This window comes from Melanerpes formicivorus, unplaced genomic scaffold, assembly GCF_026170545.1.
Source record: "Melanerpes formicivorus ecotype bairdi unplaced genomic scaffold, bMelFor1.0.p_v2 SCAF_80, whole genome shotgun sequence".
Taxonomy (NCBI): Eukaryota; Metazoa; Chordata; class Aves; order Piciformes; family Picidae; genus Melanerpes; species Melanerpes formicivorus.
This window is the reverse complement of record NW_027142432.1, coordinates 989,492-1,013,321: the sequence shown is the minus strand read 5'-3', so window position 1 is coordinate 1,013,321 and position 23,830 is coordinate 989,492. Positions and strand designations below refer to the sequence as shown.

The following is a 23,830-nucleotide window of genomic DNA, read 5'->3' as shown; positions in this document are numbered from 1 at the left end:
CCTGCAGTTTGGGGCTCCCCAGGTCAAGAGAGACAGAGATCTGCTGGAGAGAGTCCAACAGAGGCTATGAGGCTCTGTTGCCAAGACACTATCCATTATCGACCTGGAGTCCTGACTCACTGGGGAGGTCCCAGGGTATTGGAGAGGAACAAATGTGACACTCAGATCCAAGAAAGGAAGAAAGGAGGATCCAGGAAACTATAGAGCTGGCAGTGTGAGCTGGGTAGCAGGGCAGGGCATGGAGCAGAACATCTCCAGCAGCATTACATGACCTGGAGAGGAAAAGCAGGGGATCAGGCCCAGTCAGCATGGGTTAATGAAGGGCAGGTTCTCCCTGACCCACCTGATCTCCTTCTCTGACAGGATGAGTGACTGCTGGATGAGGGCAAGGCTGTGGCTATTGTCTCCCTAGACTTTCCAAAAGCCTTTGGCACTGCTCCCCACAGAATCCTCCTGGACAAAGTGGCTGCTCCTGGCTTGGATGAGCAATGCTCTGCTGGATACAGCCCTGCCTGGGTGAAAGGACCCAAAGAGTGGTGCTCAGTGGAGTTCAATCCAGCTGGTGGCAGACAGTCACAAGTGGTGTTTCTCAGGGCTCAGTGCTGGGACCACTTCTGCTTAACATCTTTATTGATGACCTTGATGAAGACACAGAGTGTGTCAGCAGTGAGTCAGCAGATGACACCAAGTTAGGTGGCAGAGTTGAACTGCATGAGGGTAGGGAGGCTCTGTGGAGGGACTTGGATAGATTGGATCCATGGCCAATGCTCCCAGGAGGAGCTTCAACAAGGCCAAGTACCAGGTCCTGCACTTGGGTCACAACAACCCCAAGCAATGCTCCGGGGCAGTGTGGCTGGAGAGCTGTCTGGCAGAAAGGGTCCTGGAGGTTCTGATGGACAAGCATCTGAATAGGAGCCAGCAGTGCCCAGGTGGCCAAGAAAGCCAAAGACATCCTGGCTGGGATCAGCAATGCTGTGGCCAGCAGGAGCAGGGAGGTGACTGTCCCCTGGGACTCAGCTCTGGGGAGGCCAAACCTCGAGTGCTGTGTCCAGTTTTGGGCACCTCCATCCAAGAGAGATGTGGAGGTGCAGGAGCCAAGGCAGAGGAGGGCAAGGAGCTGGGGAAGGGCCTGGAGAATATATCTGATAAAGAGCAACTGAAGGAGCTGGGGATGGTTAGTTTGGAGAAGAGGAGGCTGAGGGGAGACTTCATGGCTCTCTACAACTATCTGAAAGGAGGTTGTGGAGAGGCTGCTGCTGGTCTCTTCTCACAGGTCATTAGTGACAGAACAAGAGGGAATGGCCTCAAGCTAGGACTGAGAACAGTAGGAAGAAAATTTTCCCATCCAGAGTGGTCAGGGAGTGGAATGTGCTGCCCAGGGAGGTGGTGGAGTCACCAAGCCTGGAGGTGTTTCAAGGTGGTTTGGATCTGGTGCTTGGGGATATGGCTTAGGGGTGACCCATGTAGAGTAGGGTTAACGGTTGGACTTGGTGCTCCTGGGGGTCTCCTCCAACCTGAATGTTTCTGTGATTTTCTGAAAGACTGAGAGCCCTGGGGCTGTTTAGTCTGAAGAGGAGAAGCCTGAGAGGGGATCTGATCAATGGCTATGAGTATCAGAGAGGGTTGTCAGATGAAGGTGCCAGGCTCTTGGCAGTGGTGCCCAGTGATAGGACAAGGGACAATGGGTGCAAGATGGAACACAGCAAGTTCCACCTCAACATGAAGAGAATCTCCTGTTCTGTGAGGGTGCTGGAGCCCTGGAACAGGCTGCCAGAGAGGTTGTGGAGTCTCCTTGTCTGGAGACTTTCCAACTTGCCTGGATGTGTTGCTGTGTGACCTGTCCTGGGTGATCCTGCTCTGGCAGTGGGGTTGGACTGGAAGATCTCTGGAGGTCCCTTGCAACCCCTCATACTCTCTGATTCTGTGGTTTAAGCCCTCCCAGTTCAGAGCAGGTTCATCAGGACACTAAAACTTCTCCTCAGCCCTGGCCTGAGCCCCAGTCCTTCAAACTATCTCTGAGTCCTCAGCCTTCCCCTGGACACTTCAGCCCCAAACCTCCTTCCTGTGCTCTGACCCCTCCTTTATATCCCTTCCTACCCTTGAGGGACTCTGCTTGGCCCCTGGCACAGGGCAGGGGCTGGGAGCTCCCAGAGCAGCCTAATGGCCTTGGAAGAGTATCAACAGGTGGACTGTGGCTGAGCAGCTGATGGACACAGGGAGGAGAGGGGTGGCAATGCCATAAACAGCAGGGCCTCTGGCAGGGACCATTGTCAATGGCCTGGGATGGAGCAGAGCCTGAGCAGAGTGAAGACAGACAAATGCTGCTGGGCTGTGGTAGGAGAAGTGTGGCCACCCAGACACAGAATTTGTCCTCCCTGCACTCAGCACTGCTGTGACCACATTGGCAATATTGGTGTCTGGCTGGGGAGTTCCTTAGTCTGGAGGAATGGAGAGATACTGCAGAACCTCCCTAGGAGATCTGCCTGGATGGAGTTTGGAGTCTCCATATAGAACCTGAAGCTGCTGAGCTTCTTTAGCCTGGTGAAGTGAAGGCTCAGGGGTGATGTGCACCTGCTTGAAGGGGGGTGTCAGGTGATGGAGCTTTTCTTGGTTGTGGACACAGAAGGAAGCCTTCAGAAAGTGCAACTTAAAGGTTCAGAGTGGAGGCCAGGACAAAGAAATGTCACTCAAAGTGTAGAGCTGTGGTGCAAGTGGTGACCCAGAAGGAGTCTGGAGATCCTTTGTGTGTCAAGGAACAGGCAGCAAGAGTGGAGAGCCCTGAGTGAAGGTGTGGAAATGTCAGGGGGAGAGCTGGCTGGGGAAGACAGATGGATGTCAACAGCCTGAAGGGAAAGAGCTGCAGGCATGGGAGAGTGTAGCACAGCCTACAGGAGGGATGGCCAAGGGCTCTGGCAGGGCTGAAAGGCTCAAGAGGGACAAGGTCTTGATCCTGTTCCTTCTGGCAGCAGCTTCTGCCACCATGGCTGCTGAGAGAAAGGCTCTCAGGATCTGCCTTTCCAAGGCCTGAGGGTCAGAGCTTGGCCTCCCTGTTTCATAAACCAAGGCCAGGGTTTGTTCAGCTGCACTTTGCCTTTGTCTGCCTTCAATCATGGCCTCCATTGAGCTTCTCTGACAGCCCCTGGGAGGCTTTGTTGCTAATGGCCCTCAGTGAGGCCAATTAATACTTGAAGGAATTTTTGTTATGCTTCTGACTTCTTGAGCAGATTCATTCAGTCTCCTCTCAGTGTGTGAGGCTCAGGCAATGATCCCCAAGTGTCCTAAGAGCTATTTGTGTCTTTGCAGTTTTCTTCAGGATTTCAAAGTGCTCCTCACAAAGCTCCTTTATTATTTATTTCTTTCAGCCACCAAATGACAGAGTGGATAAGGACAAGGCTGACCCTGACTGACTGCAAGGGATCCTGAAGTCAAATCTCTTTCTATGGCTGTGCCTGGATGCAACCACAAAGCACACAAACACAGGGATACAGCTGGCTGTGTCCAGTGCTGTGATAAGACACCTTGACCCTGGTGACAGCAAAGGTGTCTGTCCAAAGACACAGAGAGGTGGTGAGGTAGCTGGCAGAGAGGCTGCCCTGAAGTTCAGTTTCCTCCTTCTGGAGCTCAGGGCAAGCACTCACAAAGCTTCAACATTCTCAGAGGATGAGAACTGAGCCTGGAGAAGTCTGACTTGCTGCTGGCCCTTGGTGCAGGTTGTGCCTGAGAGATGTCTGCGTGGGGGAGATGCTGGACACAGCTGCTGTGATCCAGGAGAGCTCCAAGGCTCTGGCTTTAGGGTCACTGTTTTTAGAGGGGGACATCATTGACTTTCATCAGGTGTTTCTCTGATCAGGTGAACCTTGGATGCTGAATCTTCCTGGGATCTTTTGTCATTTGCACAGACCCTGAAGTTTTTGACCTCCAGAGTTTTCTATCACCTCCCTGTTGGCTGTGATCCAAGTACAGATGCACAAAGCTGGCAGGAGGTGACAAACCCCCAAGCCATAGGGAGAGCAGTGCAAGGCTGGGAGAGCGAGGGTGCAGCACACCAAGGACACCTCTCAGGGCTCTATTTCTGTCTGTCCTGATCCACACCTGGCTTACCCTGGGCTAGTTCATGGCCTAGGAAAGGGGGCAGGGGGAAATCCCATCAGGTCTTGAGTAGGTTTCCAGTGACAGGGGGACTGTGCCACCACAATCTGGTCTGTGACTTGAGTGCATTTAGAATAAACTATTTCTTTAGAATAAACCAAACCAGGTTGGAAGAGACCTTCAAGATCATCACGTCCAACCCATCAACCAATCCAACTCACCCAAACAACTAACCCATGGCACCAAGCACCCCATCAAGTCTCCTCCTGAACACCTCCAATGACAGCGACTCCACCACCTCCTTGGGCAGCCCATTCCAATGGGCAATCAATCTTTCTGTATAGAACTTCTTCCTAACATCCAACCTGAACCTCCCCTGGTGCAGCCTGAGACTGTATCACAGTATCACAGTATCACTTAGGTTGGAAAGGACCTCGAGGATCATCGAGTCCAACCTATCAACACAGACCCCATGACTAGACCATGGCACCAAGTGCCACGTCCAATCTCCTCTTGAACGCCTCCAGGGTCGATGACTCAACCACCTCCCTGGGCAACCCGTTCCAATGCCGAATGACTCGCTCGGTGAAGAACTTCCTCCTCACCTTGAGTCTGAACCTCCCCTGGCACAGCTTGAGACTGTGTCCCCTTGTTCTGGTGCTGGTTGCCTGGGAGAAGAGGCCAACCCCCTCCTGGCTACAACCACGCTTCAGGTAGTTGTAGAGGGCAATGAGGTCACCCCTGAGCCTCCTCTTCTCCAGGCTAAACAATCCCAGCTCCCTCAGCCTCTCCTCATAGGGCTTGTGTTCAAGGCCTCTCCCCAGCCTTGTTGCCCTTCTCTGGACACGCTCAAGTGTTTCGATGTCCTTCTTAAACTGAGGGGCCCAGAACTGGACACAGGACTCAAGGTGCAGCCTAATCAGAGCAGAGTACAGAGGCACTATGACCTCCCTGCTCCTGCTGGCCACACTATTCCTAATGCAGGCCAGGATGCTATTGGCCCTCCTGGACACCTGAGCACACTGCTGGCTCATATTCAGGTGGCTGTCGATCAGCACCCCCAGGTCCCCCTCTGTGTTTGGGAGCTCTCCAGCCACTCCAACCCCAGCCTGTAGCTCTGCATGGGATTGCCGTAGCCAAAGTGCAGCACTCGGCACTTGGACTTGTTGAATGCCATCCCATTGGACTCTGCCCATCTGTCCAGTCTGTCGAGGTCCCTCTGCAGAGTCTTTCTACCCTCTAACTGACTAACATCTGCCCCTAACTTTGTGTCATCTGCAAACTTGCTGATGACTGACTCTACCCCTTCATCCAGATCATCAACGAATATGTTGAAGAGGACAGGGCCCAGCACTGATCCCTGGGGGACACCACTGGTGACTGGCCTCCAGCTGGATGTGGCACCGTTCACTACCACTCTCTGGGCCCGGCCCTCCAGCCAGTTCCTAACCCAGCACATAGTGTAATGGTCCAATCCACGGGCTGACAGCTTAGTCAGCAGTTTGCTGTGGGGGACGGTGTCAAAGGCCTTGCTGAAGTCCAGGTAGACCACATCCACAGGCCTCCCCACATCCACCAGGCGGGTCACCTGATCATAGAAGGAGATCAGGTTGGAGAGGCAGGACCTGCCCTTCCTGAATCCATGTTGGCTGGACCTGAGTCCTTGGCCATCCTTCAGGTGCAGTTATTGCTGCCAGGATAATCTGCTCCATCACTTTCCCTGGCACTGAGGTCAGGCTGACTGGCCTGGAGTTTCCAGGTTCCTCCATCTGACCCTTCTTGTGGATGGGGACCACGTTGGCCAGTTTCCAGTCATCTGGGACCTCACCTGTGAGCCAGGACTGGAGGAAAATGATGGAGAGTGGCCTAGCCAGCACATCCGCCAGCTCTCTCAGCACCCTAGGATGGATCCCATCCGGGCCCATGGACTTGTGGATATCCAAGTGGCTCAGCAGGTCCCGAACTAACTCCTCATGGATTTCCAGGGTATTACTCTGCTCCCCGACCCCAACGCCCAGCTCCGGAGGCCACTCGTCCTGAACTCCTGCCTTGCTGTTAAAAATTGAGGCAAAGAAGGTGTTCAGGACCTCAGCTTTATCCTCATCCTCAGTAACTGTGTTCCCCTCCAGGTCCACTAGGGAGTTCAGGTTCTTCCTGCCCTTCTTCTTATTGTTAATATATTTATAAAAATGCTTTTTATTATCTTTGACTGAGGTGTTCAGCTTCAGTTCCAGCTGGGCCTTAGCCTCCCTAATTTTATTCCTACATAATCTAACAGCTTCCCTGAACATACCTCGAGAAGCCTTCCCCTCCTTCCAAAGGTGATACAGCCTCCTCTTCCCCCTTAAATCCTCCAGGAGCTGCTTGCTCATCCAGGCTGGTCGCCTTCCCCGCCGGCTTGCCTTCCGGCACGTGGGAACCGCCAATTCCTGTGCCTTCAAGAGCTCCTGTTTGAAGTAGGTCCAACCCTCCTGAACCCCTTGGTTCATGAGGGCTGGTACCCAGGGGACTTTGCAGACAAGTTTTTTAAATAGGCTGAAGTTCGCCCTTCGGAAGTCCAAGGTGGAGGTTCTGTTGGTGCTCCTCCCAATCTCCCTGCATATTGAAAACTTCACTATCTCGTGGTCACTGCACCCTAGGCAGCCTCCCACGATCACATCTCCCACCAGCCCTTCCCTATTGCAGAACAGCAGGTCAAGCAGAGCCTGTCCCCTGGTAGGCTCGCTTAACAGCTGTGTCAGGAAGCAGTCCTCCATTCGCTCCAGGAATCTTCTGGACTGCCTCCTCCCTGCTGAATTAAGTTCCCAGCAGATATCTGGGAGGTTGAAGTCACCAACAAGGACAAGATCAGATGATCTTGAGACAGCCTCCAGTTGCTTGTAGAACAACTCATCAGCCGCCTCATCCTGGTTGGGTGGTCTGTAACAGATTCCAATCAGGATGTCAGACTTGTTAGGTTGTCCTCTGATTTTGACCCACAGGCTCTCAACTACCTCATCTTCCACCACAAGTTGTGTGGCAGAGATTGACTCTCTAATATACAGAGCCACCCCTCCTCCTCTTCTCCCTCGCCTGTCCCTCCTAAAGAGCCTGTAACCCCCCATTGTAGCACTCCAATCGTGGGTGCTGTCCCACCAAGTTTCTGAGATGGCGACTACATCATAGTCGCCCTGATGGATTAGGACCTCCAACTCCTCTCCTGAAACCCTGATTCCATCCCAGCACAGACCAGGACCCATCCCTGCAAACTGATCCCCTGATGCCATCCCAGTTCAGACTGGACCCCCCTCCAGGTACAATATGAATCTCTCTGAGCTCTCCCAGTACAGACTGGGTCTGCTGTGGTGAAGGCACATTATGCCCAGATACTGAAACTTGTCCCAGCACATGGACAAGTTCCCCCTCCTTTCATGAGGGGTCCAAAAAGGCCCAGGTGGCACAGACCCCTGCACACACCCATGGCATGGGATGCTGGTGTCAATATCAAGCATGGCATAATTCCAGCTTCATGCCTCCCATAGGCTGCAGCTGGTTGTTTATGAGAGTGCCCATTGGCCACATCCAGCCTCCAGAAACCTATCAGTATTACCCCAGCTTGTAAATATGTTGCCCTCTTTCACTTTGTTCTCTCTCCTTGCTGGAGACTGAGCTTCACTGACATTCAGTTCAAAGCACCTGCATCTAGCAGCACATTTCTATTTCCAGCCTCTGACACATTGTAATACCTCTGTATAGAGTTAAGCAGCTGCCAGCATCTTGTCGAGTCACCACCTGGTGGACAAGCAGTGGAATTGCAGCCTGAGTTATATTAATAGAAATTAATTCTGCTAATATTCTGAGTCCAAATTATCAATACTCAACCACTTCTGGGATGTATTTCACAATCATGCACTAGAATATGGATATAAAATAGTGATTAATTGGTTAGGGATAATTTTAATAATTAATTAAAATATTATTTATATAATTCATATTGCATATTCCTACATTAATAACCTCTTCACCACACCAAGAAATTTAATCTCTTGTCCTGGACCTTGACATTTGGAAGGTGGAATGCCTAACCCACTCTTGGTGGGCTCATAGGAAGGGAAGTGTCTCCCTCTCTCCCTGTGCAGTCCCCTGCAGTGGGAGAGTCTTACTGAGGTCTGAATTGAAAATACCACACCTCACAATACAGACTGGGCCTCTCCCATCCTCTCTACTCAGTCCCCTGCTCTAACACAGTGGAGCTGAACCCCTCCTGCATCTCACCCCTTACAGCCCATCTCCTTCCCAAACCCACTCCTGACCCTGACTCTGCTCCCATTGCTCATTTTGGCCCCAGCCTTTACCCTTGGCATTGATCCTTTGACCTTAACCTCAGGCCTCAACCTAGACCCAACAAAACCCCTGCCCCTCAGAGCTGGCCCTCACCTGAGCCCTGCTCAGCACTCTCAGCAGGACAGCTGAAGGAAGGAGACTCATTAACTCCTCACTAATTATTAGAAACTTTCCCATTCATTAGAGTAGCTTTCAGCCATCAAGAAAGGAACCATTGAGCTTGGTAGAATGAAGGGACATAAGGCAGCAGTCCACAGCCCTAGATATCAGAGAGAGATAAGGCTGAGTCTGGAAAGCAGGATGGGGTCTCACCCACCTGGGCCTCAGTACCAAGATGAGGACAATCCTGTGGGATTGGCAGAGGACCAGCAGGAAAATTAGATGATGACACAGTGACTACAATGTTGACACGAGGACAGAAGATGGCAGCAAAGAGCAAGGAATGGAAGGATTTTAGCTATTCACAGTTGTTTTTATCATTCTAATGCATATGTATTACTAATCCTATATGAGGAACATGGTTAACCTTGTCTAGCACTGTTATGAATTGTTAATATTTATACAGACAAAGATATTAATACAAATATATTAATTCTTTATTAGCATAAAAATAATTTAAATCAATTTATCAATATCAAGTCTCAGCAATGTGTATAAATACCTGAGGGGTGGGTGTCAAGTGGAGAGGGCCAGTCTCTTTTCAGTGGTGCACAATAATGAGGCAAGAAGCAACAGGTTCAAGCTTGAACATAGAAGATTTCACCTCAACATGAGGAGCAACTTCTCTGCAGTGCAGGTGACAGGGCACTAGAACAGGCTGCCCAGAGAGGTTGTGGAGTTTCCTTCTCTGCAGACTTTCAAAACCCACCTGGCTACACTCCCTAAGTGATCCTGCTTTGGCAGGGGGGTCAGACCTGATGGTCTCTTGAGGTCCATTCCAACCTCTATTGTGATACTGTGATACCACCCACACAGGTACAGCTCTTTGGTTGTGGTTCATGTGTTTCACAACATACACATTCAATACAACTTTAACAGTTTAATCAAGCCAGAATCTTTTAAACATTGATTCAGCTTAGGAAAGAGCTAATGCCTCAAGTGCAGATTACCTTCAAGGGGACTCTATGTCTGCTACAGAGGCAGCTGGCACAGAGATGTACAAAGAAACTTGATAGGAATCAGCCTTTGTGCCCAGGGCACTGCCACCTGGGACCTTTTTGGACGCTGCAGCTCTAACCCAAAGCACACAGTGCCCTTTGCCTGCAAGGGACTCTGTGGCTCGCACAAAGCTTCACAAACAGGCTGTATAGGAATTAAGCTTTTGTGCACAGGGCACTGCCACCTGGGACCTTTTGGACACTGCAATTATGATCCAAAGCACAGAGTGCAGTCTGCACAAGTGAAACAAAGAAGAGAAGATGGTGCTCAGCAGAGGAGCTGTGCAGAGTGTGTGTGTGGAGGGGAGAAGCAGTCTCCCCCTGGAGCAGAATTTCTCTGTGAGCGGATAGGCAGCTCCTCTCAGCTTGGGCTGCAGCAGCTTGTTGGGGCTCTGAGTGAGTAGCTACTGGCTCACAGGACATGGGGAGGCTTGCTGGCTGGGCAAGAGGTTTGCAGTTCTCCAGTGCTCAGTGTGGGACGAGCGGTTCTCATTCATCTCGCCATGGCTCCAGAAGCTTGCACCAGCACCTCAGGTGTCACAGGTGGAGCAAAGCAGCTTTCTGGCTGCAGACTCAGGCAGCAGGCATGCAGAGGCTGCTTTCCAATCCAGCAGCATTCAGCAGCTTCAGCTACAGCATGTTCTGGTTTCACGTGGACAAAATAGGCTTTGGGGAACCCCAGGGCTCCTTGGTACATCAAGGGAGAGTTGTTTGCCATCTTGGCTTGGATTAATAAGGTGCTGGAGACAATAATAGCCAATGGCAGAAGAGAAAGAAAGAGAGGAACAAGACAGTTCAACCTAGAGAATAAAGTTTGCCCAACCCATGGGAAGCTGCACAGGGAGTCCATAAGCATGGCAGATGGCCAGGCACAGCTGCAAACTGTGCACTTTCTTTCCCTCAACCACAGGACCTGCCTAGACAAGCCTGGGCCTGGCCAGCTTTGCAGACTTACCAGCACCTTGCCCTTGGTCTAGTTTTGTGCTGAACACCCCAGATCCACAGGGAGGGGGTGCAAGGGGGTTTGTGTTTGGGCACGTTCAGACTTGTGCCTCCAGGACAAGCACGTGTAAGCTTTGGAGAAATCCATTCCATGTCCATGCAGGTTATTAAAGGATCCTCTTGAATGGCTACATGAGTTATGTTGATTCCCTCACTTGACCTTCAAGACTCTCCCAAGACCCCTCAAGGACACCTCCCTGAAGTGGGCACATTGTTCCAGCCCTGGCCCTGGGAAGAAATGCCCCCAAAAGTGGCCTTTTGGGAAAGAAAGGTCAAAGAAAAAGCAGCAAGAGACAATACTTTATTAGGGTTGGGGTTTCCATTCTAATTAGGCATTATCCTTGGGATGAGGTTTTTCTTTTACCTCCAGCAAACCCAAAGTGTTGGGGGGGAAAGCAGACAAATCCCAGCCCAGCTGCAGTGGTGGCAGTGGCTGTGCTGACTCAGCACTGTCATTACTCTCCTCAGCACTGGCTGGTGCTGAGAAGGGCAGGGGCACATTTGCTGCTGAGGAAAGAAGGTGTAAAAGAGGAGATTTCAGTTCAAGCTGCTGGAGAAGGCCCCCCCAGGAGGGTCACGTTTGGCCTGGCAGTGTTGGGGTCGGTGTATTGCTGTGTCCCCTGGTGCATGCTGGTCACCAGCATGGGTGTTGTCCTGGTTTAAGGCTGGACAGATCCTCTCTTGCCCGTGACAGAGGGGCAAAAGAATGATACTCAAATGGACTGTAGAAGTGATGGAAAGTTGGAATGGAAAGGCAATTGGTGTTTTACAGGATTTGGAAAGCATAGTGGCAAGGAATCCCAGAGAGTCCCTTACAGCACACCCAAAGGCCCCCCAGCACTTCCCTTTTTCCCACCTGAGGGTGTATCCAACCCACCCAGTCCTCTTTCTTTCCCCTCTCACTGCTAGGCTAGTCTGAGGCTGGCCAGGTCTGAGACTGCCCCACCCTTCTCCAAAGAGGCCTTGAGATACTTCCCCACCATTACCCAATAGGGAGCATCTCCCATGGGAGCAAAGAGGGAAGAAAGAGGAAGAGAAGGACTTTGCAGAGGAATGTATAGGGTGCAGGATTTGTGGGTAGAAATACTGTTTCCTGTGTCCACCTTACTAGGCTGGACACTCAGAACACTGGAGGTGTAGCTTATGTGGCAGCAACAGGAGGCACCCAGCCTGAACTGCCACAGGTGTGAATATGCCAGGTGCAGCCTGTGCAGGCTAAGGGCTGGCACCAGTGTGGGTGCAGCGGTGCTGGCTGTAAGCGGCCATCTGGGTGAAGCTCTTTCCTCAGGCAGCTCAGAGGTGCAGCTGCTTCTGGCTGTGGACACAGCAGTGCGGGATGAGGTTAGGGCTAAGGGTGAAGCTCTAGGCCTGGTCCCCACAGACAGAGGGCTGGGCACTGTGCTGGGGGCAGTGGGGTTTCACCAGCTCCAAGCTGGCTGTGATGGAAGCTCTGCCCACCCTCAGGGCATTGATGTGGCTGCTTGGGCAGCAAAGAGGGGTTGATGTGGTTTTGCCCACCCCTTCATCTTCCTCCTTCTCTTCATTCTTCTCCTATTCCATATCATACTCTTCTTCCACATCATCCCCTTTGTCCTCCTCATAATTATTATCATCCTCCTCCTGATAATATACTTCATCCTTGGTGCCCTCATCCATGTCTTCATCAACCACTTCTACTATTCCTCAAGGCTGAGCTTTGACTCCTCCAAATTATTCTTCAGGTGATTCTTCTCCAAGATCTTGTCCAGGTCCTTCTGGGAGGCCATGCTGCTGAGAGCAATGGTCACCCCTGTGCTCTTGGGCAAATCCTTGGGGACCAAGTGACTGAGAAGTAAGGACACTGTGTGTGACTTCTTGCAATGGAGGGATCAGAGCCCTAACTCCTGTGCTGAGTCCCCTGGTTGTAGTGCTAATGGGGCTGACAGCCCCAGGATGTAGCCAGCCCAACCATCCCCCTCTGGCCATGCAACTGATATCTGATCACCTGGGACTCAGGGAGATGACACACAGCCAATTACCCTCAAAGCTCCACAAGTGGTGAAGTGGGGTTTGGGAGGAGGGTCTGGACAGGGTAGGGAGGTGCTTAGGAGTCATCAGGAGCCTGGGATCTTGCTGCTGTCCCAAAGTTGGGTTCTTGACCTTCTGGCCTGTTCCAAGGAGCAGATCTGCAAACTTTGCTCCTCCCCAGCACAAAGGAGCAGGGCTGATGGAGAGAAGAGAAGGATATGAGCCCAGGCAGAGAGAAGCAAAGGCTTCAGAGGAGAGGACTGACCTGCAAGGAATGGCTCAGCCCTGACCAGGGCTCTCCCAGCCTTGCTCTTCTCTCCCTATGGCTTGGGGGTTTGTCACCTCCTGACAGCTCAGTGCATCTGTGCTTGGATCACAGCCAACAGGGAGGGGATAGAAAACTCTGAAAGTCAAAAACCTTCAGGGTCTGTGCAAGTGGCAAAGGATCCCAGGATGATTCAGCATCCAAGGTTCTCCAGCTCAGAGAAATACCTGATGAAAGTCAATGATCTCCCACTCTGAAAACAGTGACCCTAAAGCCAGAGCCTTGGAGCTCTCCTGGATCACAGCAGCTGTGTCCGGCATCTCCCCCAGGCAGACATCTCTCAGGCACAACCTGCACCAAGGGCCAGCACCAAGTCAGACTGCTCCAGGCTCAGTTCTCATCCTCTGAGAATGTAGAAGCTTTGTGAGTGTTTGCCCTGAGCTCCAGCAGAAGGAAACTGAAGTCCAGGGCAGCCTCTCTGCCAGCCACCTCTCCACCTCTCTGTGTCTTTGGAGAGACACCTTTGCTATCAACATGTTGGGGGGCTCTATGTTCCACTAGAAGCAACCAGCTCTGTCCCTGTGTCTGTGTGCTTGGTGCTTCTCTCCAGGCACAGCCATAGGAATAGATTTGAATTCAGGATTGCTTCATGAGGAAGGGCTGCTAGGATCCAACCTTTTCATCTGCTTCTCACTCTCAAGAACTCTTGACTGGCTGAGAAATCACAGCCATGGCAGAACTTGTTGGCTTTGCCTCAGCCTTGTGGACAGGCAAACTGCTGAGAGACAGCTTGTGCTGAGCAGATGGTTCCAGAGGGCTTGGATTGCTGAGGCAACTTTCTCAGCCTTTGCTTTACTTAGCTTCCAAACAGCAACAATCCTTCTGTGGCTGTGTGCAGGCAGTTGCCTAAGGAAAGCAGGGGGCAGCTGGTGCCATGGAACTGTGAGCTCCAGCTGCAGAGAGCAGTGGAGAAGTCTGATGCAAGGAGCAGGGATGGAAGGCCCAGGTGGGCAGGGACAGCAGTGGGGAGCTTGGAGAGGGTGAGGAGCAAAGTTGTCCACTCAGTGTCAGCCCTCAAAGGACAGCTTCTCCTCCCAGTCCAGACCCTCTGAGCAGACAGCCTGCATCATTCTGGCTTGGTGGATGCTGCTGTCACCTCTGCCCTCATCTGAGAAAGAATCAAATAGTTTGCCATCAAAATCTGAGCTTTGTGAGGTGCACTTGGAAATCTGCAAGTGAACAACAAAGACACAAAGAGCTCCTCAGGGCACTTGGGAATCATTCCATGAACCTCAGGTACTGAGAGAAGAGTGAAGAAACTGTGCAAGAAGCAAGAAGCAAACTCCAAAGTACCTTGAAGCATTGATTGGCCCCACTGAGGCTTGTTACTGCCAAAGCCTCCCCAGGGACTCATTAGAGCAGCTCAGGAGAGGCTGTGATTGCAGCAAAGGCAAAGTGCAGGAGAGCAAACTCTGGCTCTGGTTTCTGCAGCACAAAGGCCAAGGCCTGAGCACAGCCCCTGGGCAGGCAGATCCTACCCCACAGGCCAAGCCTGTCCCACATGTGTGGGTCAAGGCTCTTCAGGTGCAGTGGGGGTGGGGTGTAGGTTTCATAGCAGCATAGCATGGCCTAGGTTGGAAGGGACCTCAGAGCTCCTCTGCTCCAACCTCCCTGCCATAGGCAGGGATGCCTCTCCAATAGACTCAGCTGCTCAAGGCCTCATCCAGCCTGGCCTTCAACACCCTCAGGAGAGGGCATCCTACCTGGGCAGCCTATTCCAGAGTCCCACAACCCTCATACAGAAGAACTTCTTCCTAAGACCCAGTCTAAACCTCCTTTTCCTCACCTTCAAACCTTTCCCTCCTGTCCTGTCACCAGACACCCTCATGAAAAGTTCCTCTCCAGCCTTCCTTTAGGATCCCTGTAGGGTTTGTGATGCTGAGTGGAGAACAAGGGCCTGACAGTCCCCAGCCTTCCTGGGGCTGTGGAAAGAGGCAGTGAGGCCCTCCCAGTGCCCTAGGACAACATCTCCTCACAGGCCTTGGGGGCAGAGAATTGCCAGAGTCAAGGGGGCACAGCCTTGGCTTCTCTTCATCACTCCCACCACTGCCATTGCCCTTTGCCAGCTCTCCCACAGCTTTGTCCTGCACTGTCTCACAGCTGCTTCTCCTGCCCTGCAGGCTGCAGACACTCATCTCACTTCCCCACCTTGGCCTTTCCATGCCTTCACTGACACCTGCCCACACTCACACTCTGCTCCTTGGGACACAAAGAGAAGGGCTGAGCCCAGACTCCTTCTGGAGAACTTCTCAGGCCACAGCACTACCCTTTGAGAGAGGTTTCTTGCTGCTCATGTGCAGTCTCCATCTGCCAGGCTGCACCATCTGGTAGTGTTCCTCTCTCCTGCTCTTTCCTACCTCACCAGGAGCTCCCAAGGCTGCTGGCCTTGCAGTTTCTTGCATAGGCAGCACCAAGCCCTGTGCCTGCTGCTGTCCCATCAGGTACTCAGGCAGCAGAGACACAGCAACCAACCCATCAGCCCCTTCCTGCAGTCAGCCCAGGCCCTTTGGCAGAGTGCATCTCCCAGATCCCTGTGCCCATCTGCCAGCCATGAGCCCAGGGCTGCCCTATCAGCTCCTGCAGACACAACTGACCTCACAGTCCCTTTCCCAGCTGTGTTCCTGCTGTTGGCTAATCTTCTCATGAGGCAGAAGTGGCCTCACCTCCCCCTTCCCAGTCCTTGGTGAGCTCCTGAGACACAACTGAGCACAGGATTACACACTCAGCCCTCAGCCTCCTTGTGGCCAGAGCCTGAGCAGATCCAAGTTTCACCAGATCCATCTGGAATATTTCCTACCAAGGCTTTGAGTGGAGAAGCTGCTGGCTCTGTCCTGCTGCATTTGTGGAGGAGCCTCCTGCATATCCTCTTGCCCAATGATCCTGCTCAGGGCAGGGTTAAGCAGATGAGGTCCCTCAAGGCCTCTATCCAGTTTGGTTTCATCTCCAGAGGAGCTGCAAAGGCCCTGGGTCAGATGGTGCAGGCAGTTCATGAAGACATTTCCCAGTGCTGGCCCAAGGGCTTGCCCTGAGGGATGCCACTGGGAAGTGTCTGACAGGAGGACTCTCCACTGATGACATTTGGGCTTCCTCCACCACTCAGCCATCACCTCATCCATTTCTGCACTCCAACTCTTAGCAGTCTGACTCTAAGGAGGCTATGGGGGACCATGGCAAAGCCCTGGCTAAGGTCCAGGGACAAAACCTTCCCTCCTTGCCCCTACCCATATGGGTTCAGCAATACCTCTCTTGTCCTGCAAGGGCCTGCAAATGGCTGCAGAGGTGTTTGAGCCTTCACCTTCCCAGGGACTGTGCTGAGGGTGACCAGCCTGCAATGTTCCCCATCCTCCTTTTTGGTGTTCTTGGAGAGGCTTTTTCCAAGAAGCCCAGAACCTCTGGGATGGCTCTGTGCACATCTCAGGGCACAGTCCAGCAAGGGTGATGTGAGCACACAGCAGCCTGCCCAAGACATCTGAGATGAATCTCCCTGGGCCAGTAGGGTTTGTTCTGGAGTGACACACAACAATGTCCCAGCTCTGTCAGTGTCCACATCTGAGATGGCATCACGGACCCCTAATGGAGTGTGGGATGTTCGGAGACAGAGTCTTTCCCCATCACTCACACAGGCCCTGCCCTGCAGCAGTCACAGAGTCTCCCTGGCCTCCTGCTGCCCCTGCCAGAGTCTGGGAGGCTCCTCACACCTCCAGTGCCTTGGTACCCCCAGCAATAACTGATGGTGTTTGTGCTCACCCAGGTTCAGCTCAGCTCATCTGCTGACATCTCATGTGCACTATGTAAACAGGCACTGCTGACCTCCTGAGGCCATGTCCTCCTGTGGAAGGACAAAGAACCTCTCCAAACCATGGTGAGAGGCAGTGCTGGGAATAGTGGTTGTGAGGACTAGTCCAGGATGACTGCCCTGGGAGAGCAGGCACAAAGCAGACCTTTCTCTGCTGGTCCTTCAGGTCTCTTGCAGGAGGCCTGGCTGTGTGAGGACACTGCTGTGCACACACACACTTTAGCTGTTCCCTGATGCTTTCATCTGTGGCACATTTTCTTGGGCATGCTCTTGAGAGAAAGTTTGGAAGAAGACCTAAGCCTTCAGACACTGCCCTAAGCAGATCACCTGTCTGTGTGGTACTGTTCTTGTGGAGAGCAGGTGCATGGGCCCATGGCCTGTCCCTGCCTGTGATCACAGACTGCCACACTGCAAAGCCCTGACCAAACTTCCAGGCCTTAGACCAACACAAGGGATCAGAAGGGGAGTGTGGGAGTGGAAAGAGAGCAGTCTATGAAGACCAAGCATTGGTGCTCCCTGACAGCACCGGTGCTGTGTCTCGGTATGAAGGGCGAAAGAGACTCAGCTCTCTTGGAACATTCCTGAGTTATAAAATTAGAAGCACAAAGGAGGCCAAACTATCAACATCCAGGCTGTTTATTAACAGAATAAAGTGGATGAAACAGAAGAAGGGAGAGAGAGAAGGAAGAAATGGAGAGAGAAGGGGAAAGGAATTGTATTAGCACACCCCCCACCCCCCAAGATGGTTTGGGTGGGAGGAAGGGTGCTGCTGCTTTGGCTTGGAGGAGATGTCATCCTTGTTGGCTTGTACTGTCCTCCCTGAAGGAGGAGGGGAGAGAGGGCAGCCTCCAGCATGTGGTGTCTTCAGCTCCATGAGCTGTATCAGGGAGAACTTAGGACAGGGAGAGAGGGTTGCTCCTGGTCTGCTGCCTCCTGTGTATTCTTTGTGTGCTTGCAGGGGTTCCCTCCTTCCCCTTTTACCTGTCCATACACACAATATCCATTAGGGGCTGAACCATTCTCCTTTTCACCATCCTTTGTTTCTGGGGGAGCTGATGGGTAGGGATGATCTTGTCTGTGCACACTGCAGAGAGTCCTTACCCAGAGTGTCAGTCCATTGCACATTTCTGTTGTCTGGGAGCAAAGGTGATGTTTCCATTCTTGATTCACATCAAGAGAGACAAGATTTGGTCTCTTTCATGCTGCTGTGCTGGGACTATTTACTGCTGTACTTCTTGACAGCAAAGTGCCTCTGAAACTTCAGAAAAGGCTTGGTGGAAAAGTCTCAGGAAAAAAAAAAAAAGTTACTGACAGAGCTCTTTATTATTTAAACAAAAAAGGAGCTCAGAGAAACAAAACAAAGAATAAATTAGAACTGGGCTGACAACATTATAAAATAAAAATCCACCACCACCACCAAAAAAAATATAGAAGCCAGGCTGCCCTGAGTGACATCAGAACTGCTCTGCAGGAGAAGACAAAGAGTTTATTGCTTCTGAAAGCATCCAGTGATCAGTTGGCTCAGGGCAGCCTTGAGCTCCTGGTTCCTCAAGCTGTAGATGAGAGGGTTCACTGCTGGAGGCAACACTGAGTAAAGAACTGACAGCCCCAGGTCCAGGGATGGGGAGGAGATGGAGGAGGGCTTCAGGTTTGCAAAGAAGGCAGTGCTGAGAAAAAGGGAGACCACAGCCAGGTGAGGGAGGCAGGTGGCAAAGGCTTTGTGGCGTCCCTGCTGAGAGGGGATCCTCAGCACTGCCCTGAAGATCTGCACATAGGACACCACAATCAACACAAAACAGACAAAGAATAAAGAGGAACCCACCACAAGAAGCCAAAGTTCCCTGAGGTAGGATGTGGAGCAGGAGAGCTTGAGGATCTGGGGGATTTCACAGAAGAACTGCTGCACAGCATTGCCCTGGCAGAGGGGCAGGGAAAATGTATTGGCTGTGTGCAGCAGAGCATTGAGAGCCCCAGAGACCCAGGCAGCTGCTGCCATGTGGAGACAAACTCTGCTGCCCAGGAGGGTCTCATAGTGCAGGGGTCTGCAGATGGCAACATAGCGATCGTAGGACATGGTGGTGAGGAGAAAATACTCTGCTGAAATGAAAAAGGCAAACAGAAAGACCTGAGCAACACATCCTGCAGAGGAGATGTCACTGGTATCCCTCAGAGAATTGTCCATGGATTTGGGAACTGTGGTGGAGATGGCACCCAGGTCAAGCACAGCAAGGTTGAGGAGGAAGAAGTACATGGGGGTGTGGAGGTGGTGGTCCCAGGCTATGGTGGTGATGATGAGGCCATTGCCCAGCAGGGCAGCCAGGTAGATGGCCAGGAAGAGCCAGAAGTGCAGGAGCTGCAGCTGCCTTGTGCCTGAGAATGGCAGGAGGAGGAAGTGGGTGATGGAGCTGCTGTTGGCCATCTGCTGTCCTTTGTGGACAGTGCAGTAGCCAAAAGGCAAAGGCAGTCACAAGTCAATGGAGCACAACCAAAGCCATTTCTCAGCCCCTGATACAGAGACTTAAGTTTTCTTTTTGAGGAGACCTCCCTCCAGCTCTGTTGCTGGACTCTTTTGTGCTGACTGAGCATGCAGGGCAGAGCAGAGACTCTTCCTGCTTCCTGCTGCTGAGTCAGTCCTGCTCTGCAGCAGGGGAATGGTGGAGGCAGCAGCAAGGTCTGGTGTCCACTTTCAGAGGAAGGAGATCCAAAGCAGAAAGGCTTCTCAGCATCTCCCAGAGCTAAGGAGAGAGGGTAGAAAAAGGCAGTTCCTGAATGTTTTAGGCTTTTGTACTCCAGCTGCCCACATCTCACCCCCAGAGTGTTCATGGCTGTCACAAGCTCTCACACACAGCATTTCTGCTGCCCTCAGGGGGAACAGAGAGAGCAGAACCCTGCAAGACAAGCCGCTGCCTGTGGCTCAGAGCAGAGTGAGGGGAGCTGCTCTGGCCCTGCTGCCACTTCCCCACTTCTCTGGGCTTGTGCCCTGCTGAGCTGGAGGTGATCACACTCCCCTGTCCCCCTGAAAAGCCACCAGACCCTGCTGAGAGCAGAGGGATCCCCCACAGACCACTCAGTGTCTCAGCCTCTCTCAAGGTCTCAGCACCACACTTCCAGCCCAGCACACTCAGGGCTCATTGCAACACCCAATGGCATTTCCTCTGCCTCTGCTGGAGCTCTGGCTGCAGAGGAGGTGCTTCACACCTTGGAGCCCATGACCCTGAGGCTTTTCTGGGGGGAAAAGGAGGCCAGGGGCCTTGCTCAGAGGCAGGTTCTGGCCTGGAGCGGATCAGATGGAGATGTCTGAATGTTCCCTCCCACAACATTGTTGGGTTCAGTTTCCTCCCCTGATCAGATCCCTGGTGCCTGGAGGTTCTCACCCTGGCAGGAGTGTGCTGGGTGATGGATTTGCCCTGCTCACACAGCCCATCCCAGCCCCTGTGCACTCACCTACAGAAACCTGCCTGTTTGCAGGGCACTGGCTGGGAGCATCCTGATGAGTGCAGCCAGGGTGCTGCTGGTGCTGTCCACAGGCAGAGGCTGACGGCTCTTTAGGAAGCTCCCAGCAGACCTCCTGACCACTCCAAGAAGCACTTCCCCACTTTCATGGACTTGTTCCAACTTGAATGGTCCTTTGTTACTTCTCTTTCTTTCCCCACTTTCCCTTGTCCTCAGAAAAGGAAACTGCAAACACAGACTCAGGAACTCTTCTCTCTTTAGAGCACACTCTGCTTGGACCTTGTCCTTGAAACATCTCTTTGGAAGTTCCCTGGTGCTGAGCTGCAGCTGTGAGCAGCCCTGACCCACACAGCAGTCTCTCCAGAGCAGAAGGACCCTGCCCCACCCTGCCCTGCTCTGCACTGCCAGGAGTGGCTCCTGCCACCTACAGCTTCTCGCCACAGCCAGCATCAGCTGTGGCTGTGCCAGCTTTAGGAGATGCCTCCCAGAACTGCACCTGAACCGCCCTGCACCCACAGCCTCACTGTGTCAGTGACAGCAGTGACTTCTCCTCCTGTGAGCTCTCAGCATCCTCCCAGTCCTGACCACCTTGAATCACTCTCTGCCATCTTCATCTCCCTGAGATCCTCTGGCAGTGTCCTCAGCCCTGCTGTGCTGTGCAGAGGAGCTGCTCCTGGCCACAGCTGTCTCCTGCAGCGATGCCTGCTTCCCAGCAGCACCTTCCAGCCCAGGAGCCTGCCCTGGCTCAGCAGCTCAGGACCAGCCCAAAGCATTTAAAGGAGCCCTCTGCTGGCTTTGGTACCGAGTCCATGAACCTCTGGGACTGAGAATAAGCTGATGAAACCTCTCCAGAAGTCAAAGTCAGATTCAAACTCTGAAGTTTCTTCTACTCTTAATGGGTCCCAGTGAAGCATACTGGGAAAGGGCCCCCAGGGTCTGGTTAGAGCAGAAGGAGACAGTGGATGCAAGGGAAGCATCACTGGAGGCACTGAAACATCTCCAGGCTGTGGTGAGAGCAGAGAACTGAGGCAGTGCTGACAGGTCAGGACAAGCAGCTCAAGGTGGCTCTGCTGCTGAGGAAACCTGGAGGGGTTTCATTGATCCAAAGGGCCAAGCCCTGAGCCCCAGCCCCTGGTACAGCAGGTCCTGTCCCTCACCTGTGTCTCTGGGCACTGCAGGGGGCAGTGGGGAGTGAGGATGAGCAGTGAGCAGGGTAGGACCTTGTCAAGTTTTGCTGTGGTTTGCTTGCACAGAGACAACTCCTGCTGAACAGGAATGAAATGTACCTTTAAAAGTAAATTCTATCAGATAACTGTGCAATAAAAACCTCTCCAATTAGCTGCAGAAACCTTGGAAATAATTAGAGGTTCTGCAGTATTTAATGAGCCCGATGGAGTGTTTGGGGCTGATTACATCATCCTTAGGTACTGCCAGGAGACTCTGCCAAGCTACTGCCAAGAAGCCTGTCAACAAGTCCAAGGCAGAAGAAAACTCCAAAGTATCTTGAAGCACTGATTGGCCTCACTGAGGCTTGTTACTGACAAAGGCTCCCCAGGGACTCGTTAGAGCAGCTTGTTAGAGGCCAGGATTGCAGGGAGACAAAGGCAAAGTGCAGGGCAGAAAAACTTGCCTTTGTTCTATGAAGCATAAAGCCAAACCCTGACCACTGCCCTTGGAGTAGAAGAACCTCAAAGCCTCAAAGCCAAGTTTCTCCTCACAGGCCTTGGTGGCAGAGGCAACTGCCAGATCCAAGGGGACAAAGACCTTGGTCCTGTTGGGGCTCTCAGCCTTGCCAGAGGCCTTGGCCATCCCTACTGCAGCCTGTCCTATACTGTCCCATGCCTGCAGCTCTTTCCCTTCAGGCTGCTGACACCAATCTTGCTTCCCCACTCAGCTCTCCCCCTGCCATTTCCATCCCTTCCCTGAGCTGTCTGTGCTCTCCCTGCCATTTCCTGACACCTCTGGATGGCCTCATGCATAGCAGCTCTGCCCTTTGAGGGACATTTCTTTGGTCTCATCTCCACAATGAACCTTCCAAGATGCTCTGTGTAGCAGTTTTGTTCTCTCCCCACTCCCCAGAAGAGCTCCATCCTCTCTGAAAGCACCCTTCAGCCATGTGCACCCCGCGCTGGCAGTGTCCTGAGCCTCCATTCAGCAGGCTGAAGCAGCCCAGGTCCCTCAGCCTCCCCACAGACATGTCAGCTCCCATCCTGGCAGATCTCCTCTGCAGTCCCTTCAGTTCCTCTCCATTCCTTCAGACTGGACATTCCCACACCCAGTCACCAAGCATCCAGATGTGGCCACAGCAGCGCTGAGTCCTCGGGGAGGACAACTCCAGTGTCTGGGTGGCCACACTCCTCCTGCCATAGCCCAGCTGCAGTTGGCCTTCTTCACTGTGTGCAGCGTTTGTCCATCCCAGTTATTTTGAATGGTTCCTCTCAAACCCTGTAGTGCCTTTCTGACTGGGAATGGGACACACCAGAACATCCAGCTCCAAACAACAGGCAGACAGTTTGTAGTAGGATGGGGCCCAATCTGTCATGAAGTGGGAAAGGGGATATAGGTGGTAATGGGAGGAGTCCCAGAGAAGTGGTGTAGCCTTTCGTGGGTGTGGACACAATCTGTACTGGGAAGGAGTCCTCTTATGGTTGTTATTAATATTTAATACTTGCCTGCACCAATGGAAGTTTAGGCTCAAAGTGAGGAGAAAGTTCTTCCCATAAAGAGGAATTGGCCACTGGAATGTGCTGCCCAGGGACGTGGTGGAGTAACTGTCCCTGGAGGTGTTAAAAAAATATTGGATGTGGCACTTGGAGCCATGGTTTAGGTGTCAGGGGGTGTTTGGTGGTAGGTTGGACTTGATGATCTCTAAGATCTTTTCCAACCTGGCTGATTCTGTGTTTCTGTGATTAGAAGGTGAAGGGAAAAGTTTGAACACAGCTGGTGACCAAACCAATGTCTGGTGACAAACCCAAGAGATTCCAAAACACATAGTGAAAGGTGAGGAGAACATCTCCTGCCCAGCTGATGGAATGAGAAACTCAAGAGGCTCCCAAAAGCAACAGAAAGAAGGGAAAAGAACCTCAGGAAAGTCTTGCTCAGTATTGCTCTATGAACTGCAGACAGGCCTTAGGCCTGGTCCTTGTAATGGGAGCTTAGGAGGATACAGAGGCTTAGGGCCTGCTCTTGAAGGTGACATTTGCCCCAGCTCTTCCCAGAGAGGTCCTTGCTGTCCCCTGTTCTGCTCCCTCAAGCAGACCAGCACTCACACATGCCCTGCACTCTACCAGCCATGCAAACAAAGGGGAACAAGCTCAGGGTTATTGCTCCAACCAACTTCTTGAGACTGAAGCCCAAGGCAGGAATCCACAACCATAGCCAGGCCCAGAGCTCCACCAGGTGGTGTCTTCCTTTTGCACTTCATGCAGAATCTGCTCGGTTCCCATATCTCACTGATCACAGAATGGGCTGGGCTGGAAGGGACCTCCAGAGGTTATCTTATCCAACCTTCCCAGGGTCATACTCAAGTAGATCAGGTTGCCCAGAGCCCAGTCAAGCCTCACCTTCAATATCTCCAGGGATAGGCACCCCAACCCCCTCCCTGGGCAACCTGTTGCAGTGTTCCACTACCCTCATGGTGCAGAACTTGTGCTGGCTCCTCCTTCCTGCACAATCCTG

General features: G+C 52.5%; 3 protein-coding genes across 3 annotated transcripts in view; 1 reads left to right on the top strand and 2 right to left on the bottom strand.

Moving 5' to 3' along the window:
• Positions 1 to 23,830, top strand: part of LOC137454324 (zinc finger protein ZFP2-like) — a 394,553-nt gene that overhangs the window by 71,192 nt on the left and 299,531 nt on the right. The gene's annotated exons all lie outside the window — the stretch shown is intronic.
• Positions 1 to 23,830, bottom strand: part of LOC137454423 (zinc finger protein 850-like) — a 349,726-nt gene that overhangs the window by 80,513 nt on the left and 245,383 nt on the right. The gene's annotated exons all lie outside the window — the stretch shown is intronic.
• LOC137454350 (olfactory receptor 14A16-like) lies at positions 18,186 to 19,118 on the bottom strand. The gene has a single exon (XM_068164399.1). It carries the CDS (start codon positions 19,116 to 19,118, stop codon positions 18,186 to 18,188), a length of 933 nt encoding a protein of 310 aa, XP_068020500.1.